General features: G+C 36.9%; 2 protein-coding genes across 5 annotated transcripts; one reads left to right on the top strand and one right to left on the bottom strand.

Annotated features, from left to right (window-relative positions):
* Positions 1-2,655: 2,655 nt before the first annotated feature.
* LOC113308183 lies at positions 2,656-7,656 on the top strand. 2 transcript variants are annotated; one of them, XM_026556661.1, is made up of 8 exons: positions 2,656-3,316; positions 3,451-3,963; positions 4,153-5,337; positions 5,426-5,750; positions 5,885-6,140; positions 6,223-6,439; positions 6,540-6,913; positions 7,020-7,656. In XM_026556661.1, exons 1-8 carry the CDS (start codon positions 3,212-3,214, stop codon positions 7,150-7,152), a joined length of 3,108 nt encoding a protein of 1,035 aa, XP_026412446.1. In that variant the 5' UTR covers positions 2,656-3,211; the 3' UTR covers positions 7,153-7,656. The 2 variants fall into 2 exon arrangements, with proteins under 2 accessions (XP_026412446.1, XP_026412447.1); XM_026556662.1 differs by having other exon boundaries at positions 6,540-6,920.
* A 6,235-nt stretch (positions 7,657-13,891) lies between these two features.
* Positions 13,892-18,161, bottom strand: LOC113310664. Of its 3 annotated transcripts, XM_026559403.1 has the most exons (3): positions 15,958-18,161; positions 15,789-15,876; positions 13,892-14,812 (listed from the first exon to the last, which is right to left on the bottom strand). In XM_026559403.1, the coding sequence occupies exons 2-3, from the start codon at positions 15,793-15,795 to the stop codon at positions 14,001-14,003; spliced, it is 819 nt and encodes a 272-aa protein (XP_026415188.1). In that variant the 5' UTR covers positions 15,796-15,876; positions 15,958-18,161; the 3' UTR covers positions 13,892-14,000. The 3 variants fall into 3 exon arrangements, with proteins under 3 accessions (XP_026415188.1, XP_026415187.1, XP_026415189.1); XM_026559402.1 differs by having other exon boundaries at positions 15,789-18,161; XM_026559404.1 differs by lacking the exon at positions 15,789-15,876.
* Positions 18,162-22,199: the final 4,038 nt, after the last annotated feature.

Genomic DNA, 22,199 nt, shown 5'->3' with positions numbered 1-22,199 from the left:
GTTGATTGATACCAGTGTCTGCATACCAAGGATTCTCTCCCAATATGTTTGCAGAAGCTAAATAGCAGTAAAATGTTAAGGGGTGAGAGATTATGATATGCAAAGTTCAACATTTTGTGACACTCAAGACCACCATGTCAATTCTTACCACAAATCTGACACATAAGAGTGGTAGTATCAGAAGTAGAAGATGAAGAATGAAGACCAGGAGTTAGTCTAGTAGCAGCAAGAAAAGAAGGAAATGAAGAAGATCCTCCATCATGAAACAATAAAACCTCTACCAGAAGTAAGAACACTATTCATACCACCACTTCTAGCAAGTTTAGGATTGTAATTACCAAATATACCACATGAACCTCTATCAAAAGATTTGAAGGAATGAATGTGAGCAGCAAAAGCTTTGTTTGAAGATTCAGTGAGTAAATGAACATTTTTATCACTTAGAACAACTTCATTACTAAGGAGATTGTTATGAAGTTCAATACATATAATATGAAAATATCCATGATGCATAGATGTTGCAATTGGAAAATAATCGGAATTCAAAGCAGCTAAGGTAACAACAACAAGCTCTTTGTCAGAAATCATCTCACCAGTAGTTGTAAGTTGATCATATAAGGATTTGATCTTGTTGTTCACTGTGTTTGAGTGCCAAAAGCTTGATGCGTAGTTAAATCGAGTGGGTTGAAAACGATCTTGCAAATCTTTCTTCAATGTTGGTCCGGAGATGATGAGATGTTGTAGATCTGGAGAAATAAGCAATTACCGAATTTGAAATCGTTGAGTGAATTCACATAATGATCGATGCATCCTCATCCATCCAGCCAGAGGATTCTCAATTCTATTAGTTTGATTTCGTGGATTTTTAAATTGAGGAGGACATTCCTAAGAACCATCAAGAAACCCTTGGATCTTGATTTTTCGAATTACAAAAAACATCAAATTCTTCCAAGTGATGTAGTTATCTTCTTTGAGTTTAAGATGAACAAAACTAGTGAGTTGATTTAAAGAAACCTTTGAAATTGATTGTGAAGTAGGTTTTCCGTTGTTGGTGTCAATTGAAATTCATGAATCATAAACAGAATTAAGAAGCCGAAAGGAAAAAGGAAGATGAAATTGAAAAACGGAAGCAACAAAGGATCGCAGAACCTGAGAGATGTAAGGAGATTTCTCCTCTGATACCATGATAGAATAACTATCATCCGTTAGAGAAGGAATTCGTTAATGGAGGAAGTATACTTATAGTTACAGAAAGAAAGATTAAGTTCTTGTTACAGCTGACAAGCACAATAATTGATATAAATGAAAACAAAATTGCTAACGTACACTTAGCAGACTGTCTGTATCTAACTTACACCTGAACCCGTAGTCGATCTTGTGTCCATAAGGGCCATATACAAATTTTTTCGTAGGGCCTTTTTATAGCGTAAAATAATTTATAACAATTGTAAAAAAAAAAACGTCAATATTTTTCTTCTTTTTTTTAATTTGAAAAATTGTAGACGAATGCGCTAGAATTTTTTTACACTGGACCAGTATAATAACACATAGTTTTAAAAACCAAGAAAATAATTCAATTGGAACCTTTTATTTGTTAGTGTCCACCTGCAGTAATAACAATACACAAGGAAAACTCAAATGATATAGCCGCATGTATTATATCTATGGTCTTTGGAGTACTATGAATAGAAAACACTGACTGGTATAAAGAAGAACAAAAAGATATAGAATAGCAAAGAGAATAGCTTAGTGGATGGATGCATTAGCCAACACTCCAAGAATCAGGGTTGGTTCGAATCTCTACAACGACAAAAAATTTTATTTATTTTTTCTAAAATAAACAGTTGGGCCAAGAAAAAAAAGGCCTTCGACAGAGCTGGGTCATGTGCGGTCGCACGGCCTCAGGCCCGGCTCTGCCTGAACGAATAAAAGGCTGACACACCGAAGAGGTGTAAAGAAAGTGTTAACCAAACAGTTTTAACTGCTATTGCTATTACAAGTCAATAATTTCCCTTAGCCTGATATAGATGATGGTAATTACCTAAACGGTATGAAACTATCAACTATGATAACTGTCACGTGTCATGTCTCAAGGTATATCAACAATCAACAATATGGTTGATTTGGCAATAGTGGTACTGGTTGAGACCATGATGGAAGAAATCCAATCCAAATAATATTCCCATTTCAAATTCCTTAACGATGAAGGAAAGTTCCTTAACAATGAAGGAGAATTAGATGGCACAACCGGTGTGTTTCTTTTGTTTCCGGGAGTGCGAGACTAAACCGCTACTGGAATGTCTTCCTCCGTACAGTCGGATGTCTTTTCGTCGAGACTCACTCCTATGAGATCGATGAAACCCATACTGGAATGTCTTCCTCCGTATAGTCAAAACGTCTTTTCGTTTGGGGACCACTTCTAAACACACTTTATATCACTGCTGAACGTCAAGAATCTTTGCTCACCGACACCTTATTGGCTAGAAAGAATAAAGTTGTCGCCAGTTTTTGTACCTCATTCAAATCAACCAATCACTTGCGCTCTCAAGTCTTTTTTTATTCTTAACTCAAGTCTTAAGCCACCTTTTGATTCTCTCTCCAAAGACTTTATCAACCACTTCGAGCTTTCTTTTGCAAAGTAAAACATCATTTCTTTTTCTTCCGTTTCATTGGAGATTATGGTTTTCCCTTTCCATTATTACCGGCCCCTCAATTATCACTCCTTACGTTGTTCCTCTGCAATTTCATCCCAAATTGCCTATGTCCTTCGAACGAAGACGAAGACCGAGCCGCAGAAAGACAATTTTTTTTTTCTTTTTCATTTCCTAACCGCGTCTGCCAATGATTTTGCTACCTCTGCTGCTACTTCGTAATTAGTTACCCACTACCATTACTGAGTTGCAATATATATTCGATGATAGTCAGAATATATATTGCAATTTTGCATTACGAAAACTTAGAAAACTTTTTGCACGCTTCATTCCCAAGACATTATTCATTCACTCACACACTTACTCGTCCTGAAATACAAATTACATGCGCGTTTTTGTAGACACAACCAAGAATTTCATGTTGTTATTACTACCGAAATGATACTGGCTAGTCACAGAAGGCAGATGATAAAGAAAGGAAACCAGACAAATATATGGTAGTCACCAGCAACAACAGAGTTTTTCATCTTCTTATGGTAACCTGAAGAAAGAAAAAAAAGATGAATAAAAAAGGAAAAGAAATACAACATAAAAAGATTTTGATAAATTCTGTGTTATCTTGGACTCTTCAAGATGTACTCAACCATCACCTTTACAGAGATAAGGTACGTAGATCGTCGCCTCAATTAGATATTTTACTGAATTTATAACCAGTCGCCTGAATTCTACATCTACTTGTTTAGTTTCTTTGTCATTTTCAGTTAGTTATGATTTATGACTAAACTAGTGTGCTTTGCAGGTGGAGACGATCCCGAAGACTTTCTCATCACTGGAGCAATACTTGAATTCTTATCGGTATCCTCTACTCGAGGAAATTCATGCTGAAATGAACGCAAGCATGGAAAATCTATCTCAGTCACCTGCATGTAGAATTGTTTCCGTCAAGAAAGATCGAAGTTATAAACCACCTGAAAAACTATTGCACCAAGTTATATTTGATGGTCAATATCAGCCGTATCGTAATGATGTGATTGCCTTGTTGGACGCAAGACCCACATCTTCGGAGGACTTACACAACCCCCAAAGATTGTTTGTTCCAGCTATAGTCTTAGATGTAAATATTAAACGAAAACATAACGCGCTCCAAATTCTTACATTGAAACCCATTATGGCAGAAAAGGGTGAGGAGAAGATGATCGAACCTCGTTCTGCAGTGTTCCTTTTAAACCTTTTACCCAGTCTTCGAATATGGGAAGCTCTAAATGGCAGGAACTCCAGCATTCTTAAGGAGGTGGTGTCTTTTGATTCCCGGGTATGACTTATTTCATTTACAGATTAATTGTATTTACTTTATGTCTTTGTGCCCGACGAAGAAGTGTACTTCCGCACAAATAACTGTATCACCTTCTGCTCTGCCATGATAGTTTATAGTTACTGCATGCGATAATTTACCGAATCAAGCTTCTGACAGAGGTAATCCCCCCCGACTTATTTTGGACAGGTTGAAGTTAGTTGTGGTGTATGCTCTCAAAAGGTGGAATGCCTTCAGGAAAATAATCTGCATACGTTTAATCTGAATGAGTCACAACTTGAAGCAGTAATAAGCTCTATTGAAACAAGTAAATGTGATCACAAAAGCTCAGTCAAACTAATATGGGGTCCTCCAGGGACTGGGAAGACAAAAACGGTTAGTGTCATTCTTTTTGAGCTCTTAAAGATGAAATGTAAAACGCTTACATGTGCTCCAACTAACACTGCAATTGTGGAAGTTACTTCGCGGCTCATGAAGATCGTAAGGGATGCATCATTACAAAATGGCAGTTATGGTTTGGGAGATATACTACTACTTGGAAATAAAGATCGCTTGAAGATGCATGAGCATGATCACCTTGCAGACGTGTTTCTAGATAACCGTATTGAAGCACTTAGTCAGTGTTCTGTGAGTTTCTCTAAATGGGGGAGTTGGATAAAAACAATGATATCGTTGCTCAAAGACTCTTATCAATTGTACCGTAAGTACTTGGAAAGCAGAAAAAATACCAAAACGGAGAATCGGACTTGCTGTCTGTTTTGCGGTAAAAGAGATCAAGTAGACGATCTTGAGGATGAAAAGATAAACATTGCTCTAAGAATTAGTCTTTTCATGAGAAAACAACTGCGTTACTTTGAGAAAGAAATGAGTTCCTGCATAAAATGTATGTGTACTCACATGCCAACCTCAATAGTTTCTGTGAAAATGGTGGGTAATATGTTTAGAGCACTAGAGTTGTTCAAGTATTTTACATCGTTGCTGCAAGATGGCTCTTTTACCGATCAACAAGTTACGAAAATCTTCTCTGGCTCCGAAACCATACAATTTACTGTCAGTGACCCTTCTTTACGCTTCTTGAGTAAGACTCGTAATGAGTGTCTTGAGATTCTATATTCTCTTACCAAGCTTTCCGTACCATTGTTCCGTAATGATCGCGCAATCAGAATGTTTTGTTTGCAGAGGGCTCGTCTTACTTTTTGCACTACATCAAGCTCAGCTAAGTTAACTAAAATTACAAAGACGAAATTAGTGATTATTGATGAAGCTGCTCAGCTTAAAGAATGTGAATCAGCAATTCCCCTTCAACTACCCAATGTTCAACATGCTATTCTCATAGGCGATGAACGGCAGCTCCCTGCAATGGTCCAAAGCAAGGTTTATTTCCCTCTTCTCGTGCTTAGCTCGACTTCTCGTAAATGTTTTTGATTAGTTAATCATAGTTTGATGTTGTACTGTACACTAGATCTCTGAGGAGGCTGAATTTGGAAGAAGTCTTTTCGAGAGATTGGTATCACTAGGACACAAGACGCACCTTCTCAATGTACAATACAGAATGCACCCTTCTATTAGCTTATTCCCGAATTCTGAGTTCTACAGCAAACAGATTTCTGATGCTTACAGTGTTCAACAAAAAAGCTATACGAAAGATCTGCTTCAAGGAAATATGTATGGCCCTTACAGTTTTATCAATATGTCTTGTGGAAAGGAAGAACTCGATGATAAACACAGTTTGAATAATATGATGGAGGTTGCAGTAATTGCTGAGATAATCGAAAACCTTTTCCAAGGTTAAATTTCTATTTCCCATTCCTTCCATTATTGTCTGGCTTAATTCAAAGTAACCACTTGGCTCTATTATGCCTGTTCATGATTCCTTATTTAGTCGCTGGTGAACTCATTGTGGTTACTCTGACTACTACAGCATCAGTTGCAAATGGGCAGAAGGTCAGCGTCGGTGTTATATCTCCATATAATGCACAAGTTATTGCCATCAGTAAGAAACTTGGGTTTAAATACGTATCGCATAGCGACTTTTCAGTGAGCGTTCGATCAATTGATGGGTTTCAAGGTGGAGAGGAGGATATCATACTTATATCTACTGTGAGGTCTAATGATTATGGTTCAATTGGTTTCCTTGCTAATCATCAGAGAACGAACGTCGCTCTAACAAGGGCAAGGTATGCTTGTTTCCCCTGATCACAGAAGCACTTTGTTTCGCAAATTATTTGAACTAAATGAATGTTAGTGGAGCTGCTGTAGGTACTGCCTCTGGATTCTCGGGGATGGCAAAACTTTAATGAAAAACAACAGTGTCTGGAGGAAAATAGTTCTTGACGCCAAGGGCAGAGGGTGTTATTTTAATGCCGAGGACGATAAGAGATTATCTAAAGTAATCATAGATTCCCTGGTCGAGTGTGGCCAGCTTAATGATTTGCTCAAAATGAAGTCTCTCATTTTCAAAGGGGCAAGATGGAAGGTATATATGTCACTCTATTCCAATACTTATGCGTGTGTTATCTGTTGTTTCTGTTTATTATCTACTCATGCATTTCTCATTTTTCTTTTGTTGTTGATAGGTTATCTTTGAAGATGACTTTTGGAAGTCATTTGTAAGAATCAAAGGTGTTGTGACCCGGAAGGATGTGGTTGCGATTTTAATGAAGCTTGCAACTGGTTGGCGTGATCGTCCATCGAGATCGAGACGGAAAAAACTTACAATCACGAATGGTGCATCTTCACCGTTGTTGAAACAGAACAATGTAGACGGGTTTTATAAACTTCTTTGGACTATAGATATTGTCAAGGAAAACAAAAAACACATCCAAGTCATAAAGATTTTGAATATTCTACCACATATGGAGATACCCAGATTAGCTAAGAATCTTGACACCGTCTTCGGGAGTTATTCAATCGAGAAAATGTCGCGCTGCGAATTCAAATGTTTGGAAGGGTGTGGAGTAATCTTATGTTCCTCTCCTTCTGTAGATTCTTTATGCTTGGTGGACTGTTGAAAAACCTGTTAATCTAATCATGTTTGCTTTGGGATATTTTTACAGGACACTGGAAGTTCCAATGAGCTGGGAATCCCACTGGGTTACCAAACAAAGATACCTCAAACCCAAAGAGATGTCAACTGGATTGGCTTCACTTAGTCTCTGGGATAGGAAGGCAACACAACAAAAGAGTTAAAGATTGAACTAGTTGTTGTTGCTCATACCTTAGCCTCAAATTCAGTTATGTTCTTTTTGTGGATAGGGGATACCACTCCACCTGAATGGTTAAGCCCAGCGCTAGAAATGCAACAGAGTAGCAACTAGCAACAAACCCAAGAAGATGGGTCTTTCTATCCGGTTAACGTGGCAATCTCATCCCTGTAGTATTCCCCTGCTGCACCAGCCCTCACAAAGCAACTTCACCAGAGTCCTGACAGAGAACCTTATGTGGGTCCCACTTAAAGCCGGAGAATCTTGAATGAAAGACACTAGAGGGAGTGGTTGTTGTTTTTACACGTGTCTACCGAATGAATAAATTTACTGGTGCTATATTGGCAATGACCATTTGGTCCTTTTTGTTTTGGATAAGCTTCTAAACTTTATGCTGGGGACCTGGAAACTTCAATCATTTCACAAAAACAGTACAATATTTTTATATTTTGATCTTTCTATATAAATCTTCATACCAGTTCTCTCATTATGCTTATTTAGCCATCTTTTATGTTTCTCTAGTTAGCTTTTGAGTGATAATGTCACGCCATAGACGTCAACCATCTCAAGCAATTCCAGCGATATTTGATGTGGGAGAGGAAATGTTGAAGGTATCAGCAGAGGATCATCTTCATCATCAAGTAGTTGGCTTAACGCCAATTTCTGCTGATGAGAAGAACTTGTTAGTAAGTGGTCAGCAGCCAACATCAACCACAAAACAAGACATTACCTTAACAAGTACTACTTCAGCCTCTACATCGATGACTAAATCAAAAGCTGATGATGGTCTCTCAACTAAGATATGACTTGGTTTTAACTTATGTATTAGTCTGATCTTTCTGTTTCCTAGCTAGCTCCGGTTTTTTAGTCTTTGTAGTAGCTACTTCTATGTATGGAATTATATATATATGTTAAGGATCGAGTAAGAGAGAGGAGAACATAAACACGTGGAAGCATTAAACGTCTACATTGATAATAATTCGGTGTGTCAACTTTCATGGCTCAACAGCCTATTTATATTATTCACAAACTTGACGACCACTCAAGATACTTTCCTAACTAAGATCAAACTCTAAACATAGACACTTTCCTAATATAACTCTCACAACTTAATGTGCATATCTCCTAAATATAGACTCTCATATATTATTTCCTAATACCCTCCCTCAAGATGGAGCATGTAGATCACGAATGCCCATCTTGGACAAAAGAAATTTAACTTCAGTTTTTTTTTTTTTTTTTCAACACTTTTGTGAAAAAAAATAAAAAATCTTCAGATCGTAGTTTAAGGACGTTTCGGTCCCCTTCGTAGTTTAAGGACTTTTCGGTCCCATCTTCTTAGTTTAGGGACATTTCGGTCCTCTTCGTAGTTTAAAGACATTTCGGTCCCATCTTCGTAGTTTTAGGACATCTCGGTCCCCTTCGTAGTTTTAGGACATCTCGGTCCCATCTTCATAGTTTTAGGACATCTCGGTCCCCTTCGGAAGTTTTAGGACATTACGGTCCCCTTCGTAGTTTAAGGACATTACGGTCCCCTTCGGAAGTTTTAGGACATTACGGTCCCAATCATAGTTTTAGGACATTACGGTCCTCTTCGGAAGTTTAAGGACATTTCGGTCCCGGTCGTAGTTTTTGGACATTGCTGTCCCATCTTCGTAGTTCAGGGACGTTTCGGTCCTCTTCGTAGTTTTTGGACATTACGGTCCCATCTTCGTAGTTTAAGGATGTTTCGGTCCCAATGGAAGTTTAAGGACATTGCGGTCCCATCTTCTGAAGAATACTTCTTGTACTCTTGTTTTCTTGGTTTCTTCGATAGAATACTTTTTGTACTCTCTCGACAACTCATAGGATTTCAACCTATTATTGTTGTTCTTTTTCTCATCACCTCTTGGTGATTGTTTTCTTCTCTTTTTTTTTTCTTTCTTCACAACATGAATGTTGTTTCTTCTTCTCTTGTCCCAGTCACGCTATTTTTGCGAAACCTTCACACTTCTTTGTTCTTCAAGATTCTCTCACAATCTTGTCGTCTTTACAAAGTCTGCCACACTTTGTAGGATCTCTAAGTTTCTGCCACAAACTCTTCAACCACACTTCACTTCTTCCAACATGTTGAACAGCTTTCTGCAACACTTCTAACAGAAACTATCACACGTTTTTACTGTTACATCACCATTGTCACACTTACTCACAATCTGTAACACTTCTCATGATACACTTCTGTAACAGTTCGACAACAACAGTTCTTCTGCAACTGTAACACTAATCTTTGTAACAATCACATATATTGTTACAATTTTCAATAACACTTGCCTTTTTTTCTTTTTTCTTCTTTTTTTCTTTTTTTTTTTGCGCCGGACGTGAAACCCTAACTGCTTCTTTGTCCAAACTTTGAACTCGAGGTTCCCTGTTTTGCTACTCGGACTTCTACATCTCATCTCATGAGTACCAACTCCATGGCTGAATCTTCATCATCCATTCACTGCCAAGATCCAACTTCATTCCCTGTCACTTCCGTCAACGTAATCACGATGATCAAAGCAACAACATCCTTCCAGTCTTCATCATCGAACCTTCTCTGCAACATCAATGGCAGCAACGTCAACGCAAACTAATACTTTAGTTTCCATGACTTCTCCGTCACCAATCTCAAATCAAAACAACAACCAACAATCAAGCTTCATTGAGATCAATGGTTTTGAACCATTACAGCAACAAACTCCATCTCTGTTTCGGTAATACACATCTCCAATTCCATCAGTTCATGTCTACTTGGCTCAAAATAATTCACCACCACTTCAAAACGACGCAGCTAAGTCATCTCTTTTCTCCTGATTTTCCGGCGATAACGAACCCAGCAATATGTTAGGGACTACGCCTTCGTCTCTAATAGAAACTTCATACTCAAGCCATTCTGTCTCGTTCTTTCATTCAACATCTTCTAAAAACCCATGGCAGCATCCAATGTCTTCTTTTTCTTTTAGCAACATGAACACCATGTCTTTTAGCAGCAGCATACACCCATCGCGAACTTTTTTTTTTCGAACCCTGCTGGTGAAAGAATACATCAACACAGCATACCTTCAAACGATAATTTTTTTTTTTTTTTAGAAAACTCTTTAAATTATCGAACCCTGCTGGTGAAAGACATACACCAACACAGCATACCTTCAAACGTTTTTTTTTTTTTTTTTTTTTTTTTTTTTTTTTTTTTTTTTTTTAACGACTCTCTCATAAACCCTAAAACAAAAACAATGAAAACTCTATCTTTCTCTCCTCCCTCTTCCTCTCACCTGGCTCTGATACCATGTTAAGGATCGAGTAAGAGAGAGGAGAGCATAAGCACGTGGAAGCATTAAACGTCTACATTGATAATAATTCGGTGTGTCAACTTTCATGGCTCAACAGCCTATTTATATTATTCACAAACTTGACGACCACTCAAGGTACTTTCCTAACTAAGATCAAACTCTAAACTAGACACTTTCCTAATATAACTCTCACAACTTAATGTGCATATCTCCTAAATATAGACTCTCATATATTATTTCCTAATAATATATATATATATATATATATATATATATATATATGTCTATGTAGTTGAGCTTTTTAATCGTGATGAGTTTGTTTTTCCTGGATTCTTGGAATAGTTTGGAAACATTTCATTCTCTTTAATGGTGAAAAAAGCCATGAAAGGGTATGTGGTCCAAGATCGTCAATCTAAAACGTTTACAAACTTACCAAAGGTTTTGAATTTAACCATGCAGGCACGGGATGGATTTAAGATACCCGGCTACTATAAGGGTTACCAAACTTCATGTAATTAACGTGTGAATTTTACTTGGTTCTGATAATTCCATGTCGTATTTCACTAGCGATATTCATACCAAAGGATAACATAAAACCTATTAGGAGTGTAGTGTCAGATCTAATACATTTATAGCCAGCTCGGACACCCGAAGCAAAAACTTAAGAGAAAAAATTAAAATGTTCTTTTGGTATCTCTCTCTAAATATAAAGAGACCCCTTTTTTTTAGATGTTTCATTAGGTTAAGAAACACTTGGTTATACAATCTCTCTTAATATAGGTTATGGATAGGGGTGAGCATCGGCCGGTATGTACCGGTTTGCGCCTCATCCTCATCCAATCCATTGCACTACGGATTTCAAATTTGACATCCGCATCCAATCCATATCCAACGGATTTACATCCAATCCATATCCAACGGATTTGCATCCAATGGATGCATGGATGGACGGATTGGATGCGGATAATCCAATGGATTTGTTTTAGTTAAAATTTATAGTAAAGAAAATAAGCTGACACAAATGACTCCTTATAAAACCTACATATCCTATATATGTATACAAATATAAATATGCCATGTACAACACCCCAAGCAAACATCTTAAAAATTCCTAAATGATTCATAGCATTTTCTAGAACTATATAAATGCCCCTAATTTAACGGATATGAATGTCCAACGTATTTTCAAGGTTGCATCCGGACCCGATCCGTTGTCCGCTGGATTTCAAAAATTCCATCTGTATCCAACCCATTAATGAACGGTCCGGACATCCATCCGCAAATGAACGGTTGGTCCCGATTAAATCCGCGGATTACGAGCCAAATGCTCACCCCTAGTTATGGAGTGGGAACTAACAAATGTGGGACGCTAGGACTAAAATTTATCAAAGAAAACAACAAAAATAAAACCCGTAGAGTGGCCAATATGTCAAAAGCTCGAAGGCCCATAAGCGTAATATTTTATTTATTTTAATAAAAACTTTAAAAACGGAATGTCATTCAACTCCCTATTCTCCACTCCATATTCATGTCCCTACAATCTAAGCCCCACATTTGTATCGAGATCCGCATTTAGGTTCAGGTGAGGTTCACCATTCCCCTGATATGAGATTTAGATTGTAAGGAGGAGAATAGGGAGGTTGATGTATTGTGGATGTCCCATATCGATATTGAAGCACCATTTATAGTCAATCCTAGAATTACTTTGAATATGCCAAGTATGCCCTTGGTGCTAGTATAAATTAGAAGAGATAAGGCTAAAGGAAGAAGTTTTGAGTTTTAGAATATTGTGTGAAGAATGAGAGGTTCTCTTCTTTCAAACCTAATTGTTGTCTCTAGGGGGAATTAGATCATCCAATTCTAGAGTATCAACTAGATGCCTCTCATAATCTTATAATTTCCAATTTAATTGGGTAGAAATTGTAAGTTATTTGAGAAGAATCTCCATTTTTAGGTTCTTCCTTTATTCAAAGGGTAGAAGAAACTAAATTTGTTGGTTATTTATCCTTTTCAAGTTATCAATTTCAATTTGTTTTCATTGTAGGCTTCCGCTTCTCATCATTTGGTATCAGAGCTTTGGTTTGATTCTCAAGGGGAAAAGGTGTGATTGGTGAAGATATTTGTTCTTGAGGTGAATACTACTAATCTCTTTATCAAGTATTTTGGGTTGATTTTTATGTTCTTTGATAGTATTTTCAAATTCGGTTTTTCAATATTATATTGATTTTCACTATGGTTTACAAAAGAGAAGTTAATTTGGGTAGGATTCATTCAAAGGATGTGTTAATGAATATTGTACATGAAGTGTTTGATGATATGTATCTAAGAATGGGAGAAATTTGTGAAGAATATTATTGGAAACTTGTAAGTCTCCATAACCAAGAAAGGTTCTACCTAATGATTGTGATGATGTAAGTGAACTAGATGTATCAATTTTGGTTGGTGGATATGAGAATGAACAAATTGCCGACAAGATGTTTGATGAAATGTCTCCACCAAAATTTGATAGTTATTTGAGTCATGGGGAAAGTAAAATAGTGGGTAATCTTCCAATCTATCAAGATGGCATGAATGTGGATCAAATATTTGATTATTTTACTATCATGGACCAAGGGCTATCACGTAAGAATCAAGAGAAAGACGAATACAATCTTTCGTGTTCAATTTTTGATGAGGTAGTTAATGGTAGTGAAGTAAAAGACTTTGATGTACCAAGGTATGATATTGAAATGGAAAATGCTATGTTAGAAGCATCTCGAGAACAATTTCAAGTATGTGAACCGACAATTACCGGAAGCAAGCCTTCACTTAAGCTACAACAAAATGGAAAGTCAATATATATTAATCCAATTTGGGCTTTCGTCAAAGACAAGTTCCATGGATGTCGTTACCGTGCAAGGTTGAGAGAAATGCTTGGTGTTTCTTTACTACTTGGAGATGCTTTTAACCATGACCTCAAAATGCTACATTTGGTGAGTAACTATAATGGAAGGTGTAGAGGTAGAATTGTCTTCAAGGAAGGAAGAAACTCAAGCACTAATGGAGAATATGCTTTGAAGAATTCATGGACGAATTTGTTCAAACAAGGGGAGGATGATGTATTTACAAACGAAGAAATACTTGGTGTGTCATTACTACTTGGGGATGCTCTCTACTATGACTGATTGTTGTAGTATGCGTCAAAAATAAATTACACTTTCTTACAACTCAAAATAAATAATATAGCAAGGGTAAGAAAGGATCGTTCCCACAGAGAGGATCTAGGTTGTCAAGTTGTTTCGGTTTCCTATATAAACAAGGGGGGATTTCTGATTTTTATGTAAAGGAAAATAAACTAAAAGCAAATAATGAAATAAACAAGCAAATCAATAAGATGAAGATATTGGCCAAGGATTAGTTTTCATTCACAAACATGAATTTGTAACAATAACTAGAATTGATATTTAATCTCAACTTTTATCAAAAGTCTTAGGATACCTTGATCGCAAGAATATCCGCTAATTTCCTCTTGTCATCAACAAACACATTAAAAGATGCGAAAGTGAATTCTTCCTAAAAAGCAACCTAAAGTGTAAAAGCAACCTAAAGTGAATTCTTCATTATATTCAAACCTTGTTGCAACGAAATTCTGTAAAACACTAGTTTCATCATACTCATGTACCTTTTGAATAGGTGCTTGATCATTATAAAGATCAAGAGTTGAGTCCTCTACACTAGTGTCATCAAATATCTCCAAAGGTTGGTCATTTTCAACACACTCATCTTCATTTTCAGACTCACCGTAATAAGAATCTTCATCGGTTTCCCATCTCTTATCACAACGTCGTTGAAGATCCATATGAATGGTCCTACTAATTCCATCGACAAGCTCTTCCGAGTTTCCATCATCTTCCAACTTGTATAATTTCTGTGCAAGTTTTCTAACATTCACACGCTTACCACCATTGGCTACCATAGGTTCTCTTTCCCATGACTCTTCCCTTTGAATGGGTGAATGATCATAACTACGATCTAAAGCCGGGTAAGAAAAAGTGTTGCAGAAATTGGTTTGTGCGACGTTCCCTTTATCACTGTCAAGTTGGTCTAGTCCATTTATAGCACTCATACATCTCGGATAAACAAAATAAGAAGTAGAATTATCCCACCTAGGTGCTTGACTTACATGCCTACTACAAGGTTGTTGTTGGTATGTATGAAAATCATCATAAGCTCTTGGATATTGATCAAAGCCAATAAATTGGTTTCGATCGTATCCCATAGGTGGTGGCCAATCGTCATAGTGTTGAGGAGGTTGAAAACCATTTCCATTATTCCAATATGCTCCTTCCATATAGGTACCTGTAACAAGAGTTCTCAAACCAAGGTTAAAAACCAGAAAAATAAGAAAGACAAAATAATAAACAAACTAAAAACAAAAATAAGAAACCAAAAACAAGTGACAACCGCTGCCTCCCCCGGCAGCGGCGCCAAAATTTGATCGCTGTCGTATGCGTCAAAAATAAATTACACTTTCTCACAACTCAAAATAAATAATATAACAAGGGTAAGAAAGGATCGTTCCCACAGAGAGGATCTAGGTTGTCAAGTTGTTTCGGTTTCCTATATAAACAAGGGGGATTTCTGATTTTTATGTAAAGGAAAATAAACTAAAAGCAAATAATGAAATAAACAAGCAAATCAATAAGATGAAGATATTGGTCAAGGATTAGTTTTCATTCACAAACATGAATTTGTAACAATAACTAGAATTGATATTTAATCTCAACTTTTATCAAAAGTCCTAGGATACCTTGAACGCAAGAATATCCCGCTAATTTCCTCTTGTCATCAACAAACACATTAAAAAATGCGAAAGTGAATTCTTCCTAGAAAACAACCTAAAGTGTAAAAACACAATTAAGTTTAACTCCCTAAGAGCACTAAGTTTTATGAAATAAGACTAATCAATGCAAACGAACGTATAAAAGCACTAATCCGTTTTAACAAAGGTTATGATCCACTTGTGATTACTAAGATGTATCATTACAAGCAATAATCACAATTATGCTACTTGCAATCAGGAATTATCACTTTTGCGTATAATAACCCTAATCTAGCAATAGAGATGAAAACTAACTCAATCGATTCTAGACTCGACCAAACAAGCATTCAAATCATATAACAATATTAATGATGAATCATAAACGACAAAGTATGGAGACAAAACTACTTTATTGAACACAACCCATGTTTGGAAATCCAACTTATTCCTTAACCAATGATAAAAACTAGGTATTCATATTCATGGAATTCATAACAAGGAGGAAGATAAAACCTATCATGTTGTAACCCCAGAACCAAAGTAGAAGTAGAGATGTCCTCCCGTGAAGTGTTCTCCAACCCTTTTTTATAACTTCTCAACTCTGCCCACGATTCCAAATTAAGTCTCTCAGCCCATTAACCAACCCAGTCAAATATAGTCCATGTCCATATGAGTTGATTACCTGAATCGGTGAGTCAACTCGCCGTACTCCGATTTCCAGTCGAATTCAGTCTATTTCTGGGTGAGCCCGGCCGATTCCAGGCCATTACTCTTCTTCCCCGTGAACATCCCAACATCCATCTATTGAAAGCATTCAGCTCATTCATTACCTGCAATCACACAAGTCCAACCATAGCAACTACAAATCAACTCCAGTAACAATTCCCACCATTTCAGCTTGCTTCGATAGCTCAAACCACCTGCATTCATTCTATACAACCACTCGAGCCATAGTTTCACTCCTGCAGTACCATTATCTCAAGCCAACATCATTCTCTGTATCATATTTCACCAGTTTAATATCCATAACTGCCACCAGGTCATCTTAATACCATAATCACCCTGTAACAGCATCCTTGCACAGCTGCAACTCAATACTACCCATGGCAGTGACAACACCGAACCCATCTTGCTATCTCAGTACCAGTCCATCCATCCAACTTCAGTTCATCCAAGACCCTTACACCTTGCTTGTACACAAACTGCATCTCTTCTATATTACACAACTGCGCCAGCCAATTCTGTCCAGCACCACCTGTGAATGCAGCTGCAACTCACTCCCTTGTAATTCACAAACCACCAGTTTTTCAGCTCAACCAAAAGCAATACCTGCTGCAAACACAACCAGTAACTTCACACAACCATTCCTGCATTAGTTCATCGCCATTCTGCAACATCAGTGCCCTTTCTGCAATTTATATACCACCAACAAACCATTTGGCACTCAACTGCAGCTGCAACCAAACCATTCCATTTCCAACTGCAGTTTCACCACTTTCACCTCAGGCCAATGACACAACCACTGCAGAGCCAAATCTCCACCTGCAATATCATCATTCCCTCCACTTGAGCTAACACCACCTGCAGCTGCATATTTCAGTTAGTATCATCTCAGCCTTGCAAGTCAGATTCTCCACAGTTTCAGAAATCATCGTCACTCCGGCACTTCTACTTTCCCAGCTGAACTACACCCATTCCACCATTTCAAGCAACCAACACCATCAGCAGTTCAAGTGCACTTGTGAGTTCACCATCGCTTGCAGTTTCATACCCACACGAACCCCAGCTTCAATCGATTGCAACCACCATCAGATTCACTCATATTCTGCCGTTGCTTGTAACTGCAACTGCAACTCACACCAGAGCCATTTCTCAGCTACAGATTCTTCTTTTTTTTTCACCAACTGTCTTCCAAATTCACCCCAGATTCGATAACCCATTCTCTATTTCGAATCAGCACCATCACCTGCACCTCAATTTCATAAACCTCCTCCCTGCAACAATTGCAACTCCATTTCAGGTTTAGTCCAGCTGCAACATATCTTGTAAAGCACCACCACTTCACTAATAACCACTGCATCATCTCTGAAACTTATGTTATTGTTCATTCAGCACAGTCACCTGCACTTCTAGCATCCACCAGACCTTTAACTTATTCATTTCTGCAATACAGCCTGACTCCTCTAGCTTCATAACCAACAGCAACTCCCATCCATGGAAATACATATTCTTCCATAACTCAGAACCCATAGAACTGCAACCTCCACCTTCTCAAATTTCAATTCACAAGCAACCCCAACTGTATTTCCTTCACTTCAAATCTGTAGCCCAAACCCTTCAATACTTCTTATCTCAGCTTTAACAGCAACAGAATCCTCTCATTCATTGTTCACAAACCACTCAGGCTCAACCAACGACACCAATACCCTTTGCAATCTCAAGCAGCAATAGCATCAAACCAAGACCTTCCCTGTCTCAGTTCAAGAAACCCTGGATTCAATTTATTCTAATTCTTCCTATTCCTGTTTCATCATCTTCAAATCCCAGTCTCTCTGTGTTGTTCATCTAAACACCAACAGCTTGAATTCCTTCTTCCGATCTCAGTCAAACCCAGTTGTTCTTCTCAATCTCAAATTCAACATCAATTCATCACAACCCCATGAATATCAACATCCACAGCATCTCCCCTAATTCATCAAACCTCTGCCAAAACTTGTACCGAGTTCGAATCCAATCAATACCCTCTTTATCTGTTGTAGACTTCAACCACATCTCCTCTTCCTTCTCACTGATTTCCTCCACCAGCAGCAGCAGCCGCCTTTTCTCCTCTAATTTCAGGTGATGTAGGAAAAGAGAAGGCAATGATATGAGGAATTATTTCTCTCTGAAGTTTAGGGCTAGGTAATGATGATAATTTCTACAAGCATCCACTGGTGGATATAGGCCACCAAAGTGGTAATCCATTCTCTTTCAGCTGGCTATCCCCTATCATTGGCTAAGCTTCCAATAATACTGCCTCGTGAAATGACGCTTTAACCCTTTGTGCTCAAAATGGGTGATTTCTTCTTCTTTCGATCCGAACGCTCCAAAGTACCTAAAATACTCAAAAACAATCATAAGATACATAATTTACAAGAAAAGTAGCAAAGAAAGGATAAACAATAGATAAATATCAAGGTGTTTATTACACCTATCAATGACCACAAAGTGCTACATTTGGTGAGTAAATACAATGGAAGGTGTAAAGGTAGAATTGTCTTCAAACAAGGAAGAAGTTCAAGCACTAATGGAGAATATGCTTTGGAGAATTTGTGGACGAATTTGTGCAAACAAGGGGAGGATGATGTATTTACAAATGAAGAAATACTTGGTGTGTCTTTATTACTTGGGGATGCTCTCAACGATGACCACAAAGTGCTACATTTGGTGAGTAACTACAATGGAAGGTGGAGAGGTAGAATTGTCTTCAAGCAAGGAAGAAGTTCAAGCACAAATGGAGAATACGCTTTGAAGAATTCGAGGACGAATTTGTTTAAAGAAGTGGAGGATGATGTATTGTGGATGTCCCATATCGATATTGAAGCACCATTTATAGTCCATCCTAGAATTACTTTGAATATGCCAAGTATGCCCTTGGTGCTAGTATAAATTAGAAGAGATAAGGCTAAAGGAAGAAGTTTTGAGTTTTAGAATATTGTGTGAAGAATGAGAGGTTCTCTTCTTTCAAACCTAATTGTTATGTCCAGGGGGAATTAGATCATCTAATTCTAGAGTATCAACTAGATGCCTCTCATAATCTTATAATTTCCAATTTAATTGGGTAGAAATTGTAAGTTATTTGAGAAGAATCTCCATTTTTAGGTTCTTCCTTTATTCAAAGGGTAGAAGAAACTAAATTTGTTGGTTATTTATCATTTTCAAGTTATCAATTTCAATTTGTTTTCATTGTAAGCTTCCGCTTCTCATCAGAGGTGGAGAATAGGGAGCTAAATAGCACTGCCGTTTTAAAGATTATTTTCACTATTATTTTCCAACACTAAACGCGGTCATAAGTCCATGATAGAGCATCCACATTGGAAATCATGCACATGTGACCTCTGAACATGAATATTGCATCAAGGAAATTATATTGACGGAATAACCATCACTTGGATGTGAAATCCACTTGAAGATATTCTATCAAAGTTGCAGATCTAAAGCAAGTGTTTAAGATTACATTTTTTATGTGTACTAAACCAAATATCTTCCCTTCTCCCCACTAGCCTTTACAAAGTACAAAAATTTGGAATAAAACTCGACCACAAGAAATCGTGCTAGTAAGCTAAACAATCATATAACAGATCTTCATGAAAATATTAGAGATGAGCAATATGAAAAATAATTCCGCTAAGCGGAGAAAATACACAATTGCATAGTGAACTGGATGAAAATTGTGGTTTTCCACTAAAGGTCACAAAAAATAAACCGGTAGGCCAAAATCTTGACAATCCGAGACCGTTGTACATTCTTCTGATTTATTATTATGGGAAACTTATGCTAAGGCCCAACCCATGGATAACCCATAATATGAGGCCCTCGATTAAAAGAAGTTTAAGTTCCGATCCCAAATTATTAAAAGACCTTGATATCCTTATGCATATTGTCAAGCCCATAATTAAATAAAATTTAAATTTAGGCCCAAAATTATTAAATCTAGTGTGAATGTGTAAACAAAAGTTACACATGCATATGACATGTGTATCCAGAAGTTACACATCCATATGACATGTGTAATGCAAAGTTACACTTGTATATGTGTGTGTGGACTCACATATGCGTATGGCAATAAACAGTTACACATGTGTACCCAAAAGTTACACATTTGTATGGCATGTGTATCTAAAAGTTACACATCCCATATGCATGTGTAACTTTTTATTACACATGGTATATGTATGTGTTACACATCCAATATGCATCAATTATACATCAAAAATACATATACGGAAAATACAGGTATTACTTTAATTTTCATTTACAATAATTCGTCTGTTTATCAATTAGAATCTGAACAAAGGTTTAACAGGCAACAACAAATACCTTGAAGCATACCACATTTTTTTTCAAAAGTAACCAAATAATTAACATACTTCTTCGCCAATGCGCTCCCTGCTAATCTTATATACAATAGCAGCTCTGACCTCATCACTTGAGGCAACTTCCGTTAACTCTTCATCAAGTAAAAAACTGAACCTTGTACTTGAAAGGCACAAGATTATCAACATCTTCAAACAACATAATTTGGAAGAAAAAAAACATGCCTCATTTTAAGCAACAGAAAATAAAGCTTCAGACAGTAATCATACTGGCAGAATAATACAAAGGTGGAGATGAGATCCTTGACAAAACAAACTATTAGGAGTGTGACTGCAAGTTACACATGTATCTGACTTGTGTAAATAAGATTTACACATGTGTATAGCATGTGTAACTAGGAGTTACACTTCTGCATGACTTATATACTCGGAAGTTCAAATGCATATTGCTTGTGTGCTAAGAAGGTAAATAGATATTGCATGGAAGATCTTAGGGAAAATGTGAATACTACCCCAAAATAAAGGTAAATGATACCGTCTTAAACATACTCACCAGTATTGTAATGCAATACCTTGGCTACGAGCTTTTCCCTACCTTATCTAGATCTTTCTCTGTCTACTGCGAGTACTAGTGCATGCATAACAAAAACATTAATTCAAGTGCCTGCAAATGCAATCTAAACAATCTTGTAACTTTTATTTTTTTAATCTAATTCCAAATTGAAATCGTACTTATTCAAACAAGAAACACATACTTAAGAGTAACATGAATAAGATGGATCATCTCTTCTGTGTTTGTAATTTGATGGAAAATATATGATACATCTCTTCTAAATTTTCTTGACAATATACATGAAACTGATTTGTGATCAACTAGTAACAGTTATGGACAGGTAATTCTTTCTTGTCGTGAAGCGCAACACAAGCCAAGTATCTATATATTGGTTGGTTTGGAATTAAAACCCAAGTCATGCATTTCTAAGCAAGTAAAAGTCACATATTGCAAGACAAGACAACTAAGAAGTTTAAAGATTAGGAGTTCACCTCAGAAATCCCAAGTCCACTGAAATTCCGAAGTAAGTAGTCTGGACAAAGAGTGAAGCGATCTGTTTCAGAAACAAAATGGGTAAGAAAATGGAATAATTCAATAATTTAGTAATTGTAACAATCTTGTAATTGAGAAACAAAATTGAAAATTCACAATTCAATAATCAAAAATGTCCAATCTCTTCTACAAAAACTAATCTCAACAATCCAATGAAAACAAAAACAACAAAACAGACCACAAATCATTTCAATTCAATCACTAAAACCAGAAATTACATATTCAATCAGTATGTAACAGTGTAAGTAAAAGTTACACATCTAATTAGCATGTGTAACTGGAAATTACACATCTATTTAGCCTGTGTAACTATAAGTTACACATGTAATTAGCATGTGTAACTAGTAGCTACACAGTACACATCCTGATGAAATGTTATCTATTTTGTGATAACCATTTGCATATGCAGAAATGTTGCAGGAAAATATCCACATATCTATGCCCTAGGCATGCAAAATGAGTTGCTTACGCATCAGTTTGCACCGCGTGCCTAGCCTCGCTTGCAACAAAAGCTGCACAATACACATCTATTTAGCTTGTGTAACTAGAAGCTACACAATACACATCCTGATGAACATAAACAATAAACAATCATTCTTAAATCAAATTATTGCCTCTTTTTTTCAAATAAATGATCAATAGCAGCATCAGCAACTTATAATGATTACAGAGTACATACAATAGCTTGTGTGAACTGTAGTTACACATCCATATGGCTTGTGTAATCTGCAGTTTACACATCCA

This window comes from Papaver somniferum, chromosome 9, assembly GCF_003573695.1.
Source record: "Papaver somniferum cultivar HN1 chromosome 9, ASM357369v1, whole genome shotgun sequence".
Classification (NCBI taxonomy): domain Eukaryota; kingdom Viridiplantae; phylum Streptophyta; class Magnoliopsida; order Ranunculales; family Papaveraceae; genus Papaver; species Papaver somniferum.
The sequence above is the reverse complement of the archived record's forward strand: the minus strand, read 5'-3'. Positions and strand labels throughout refer to the sequence as shown.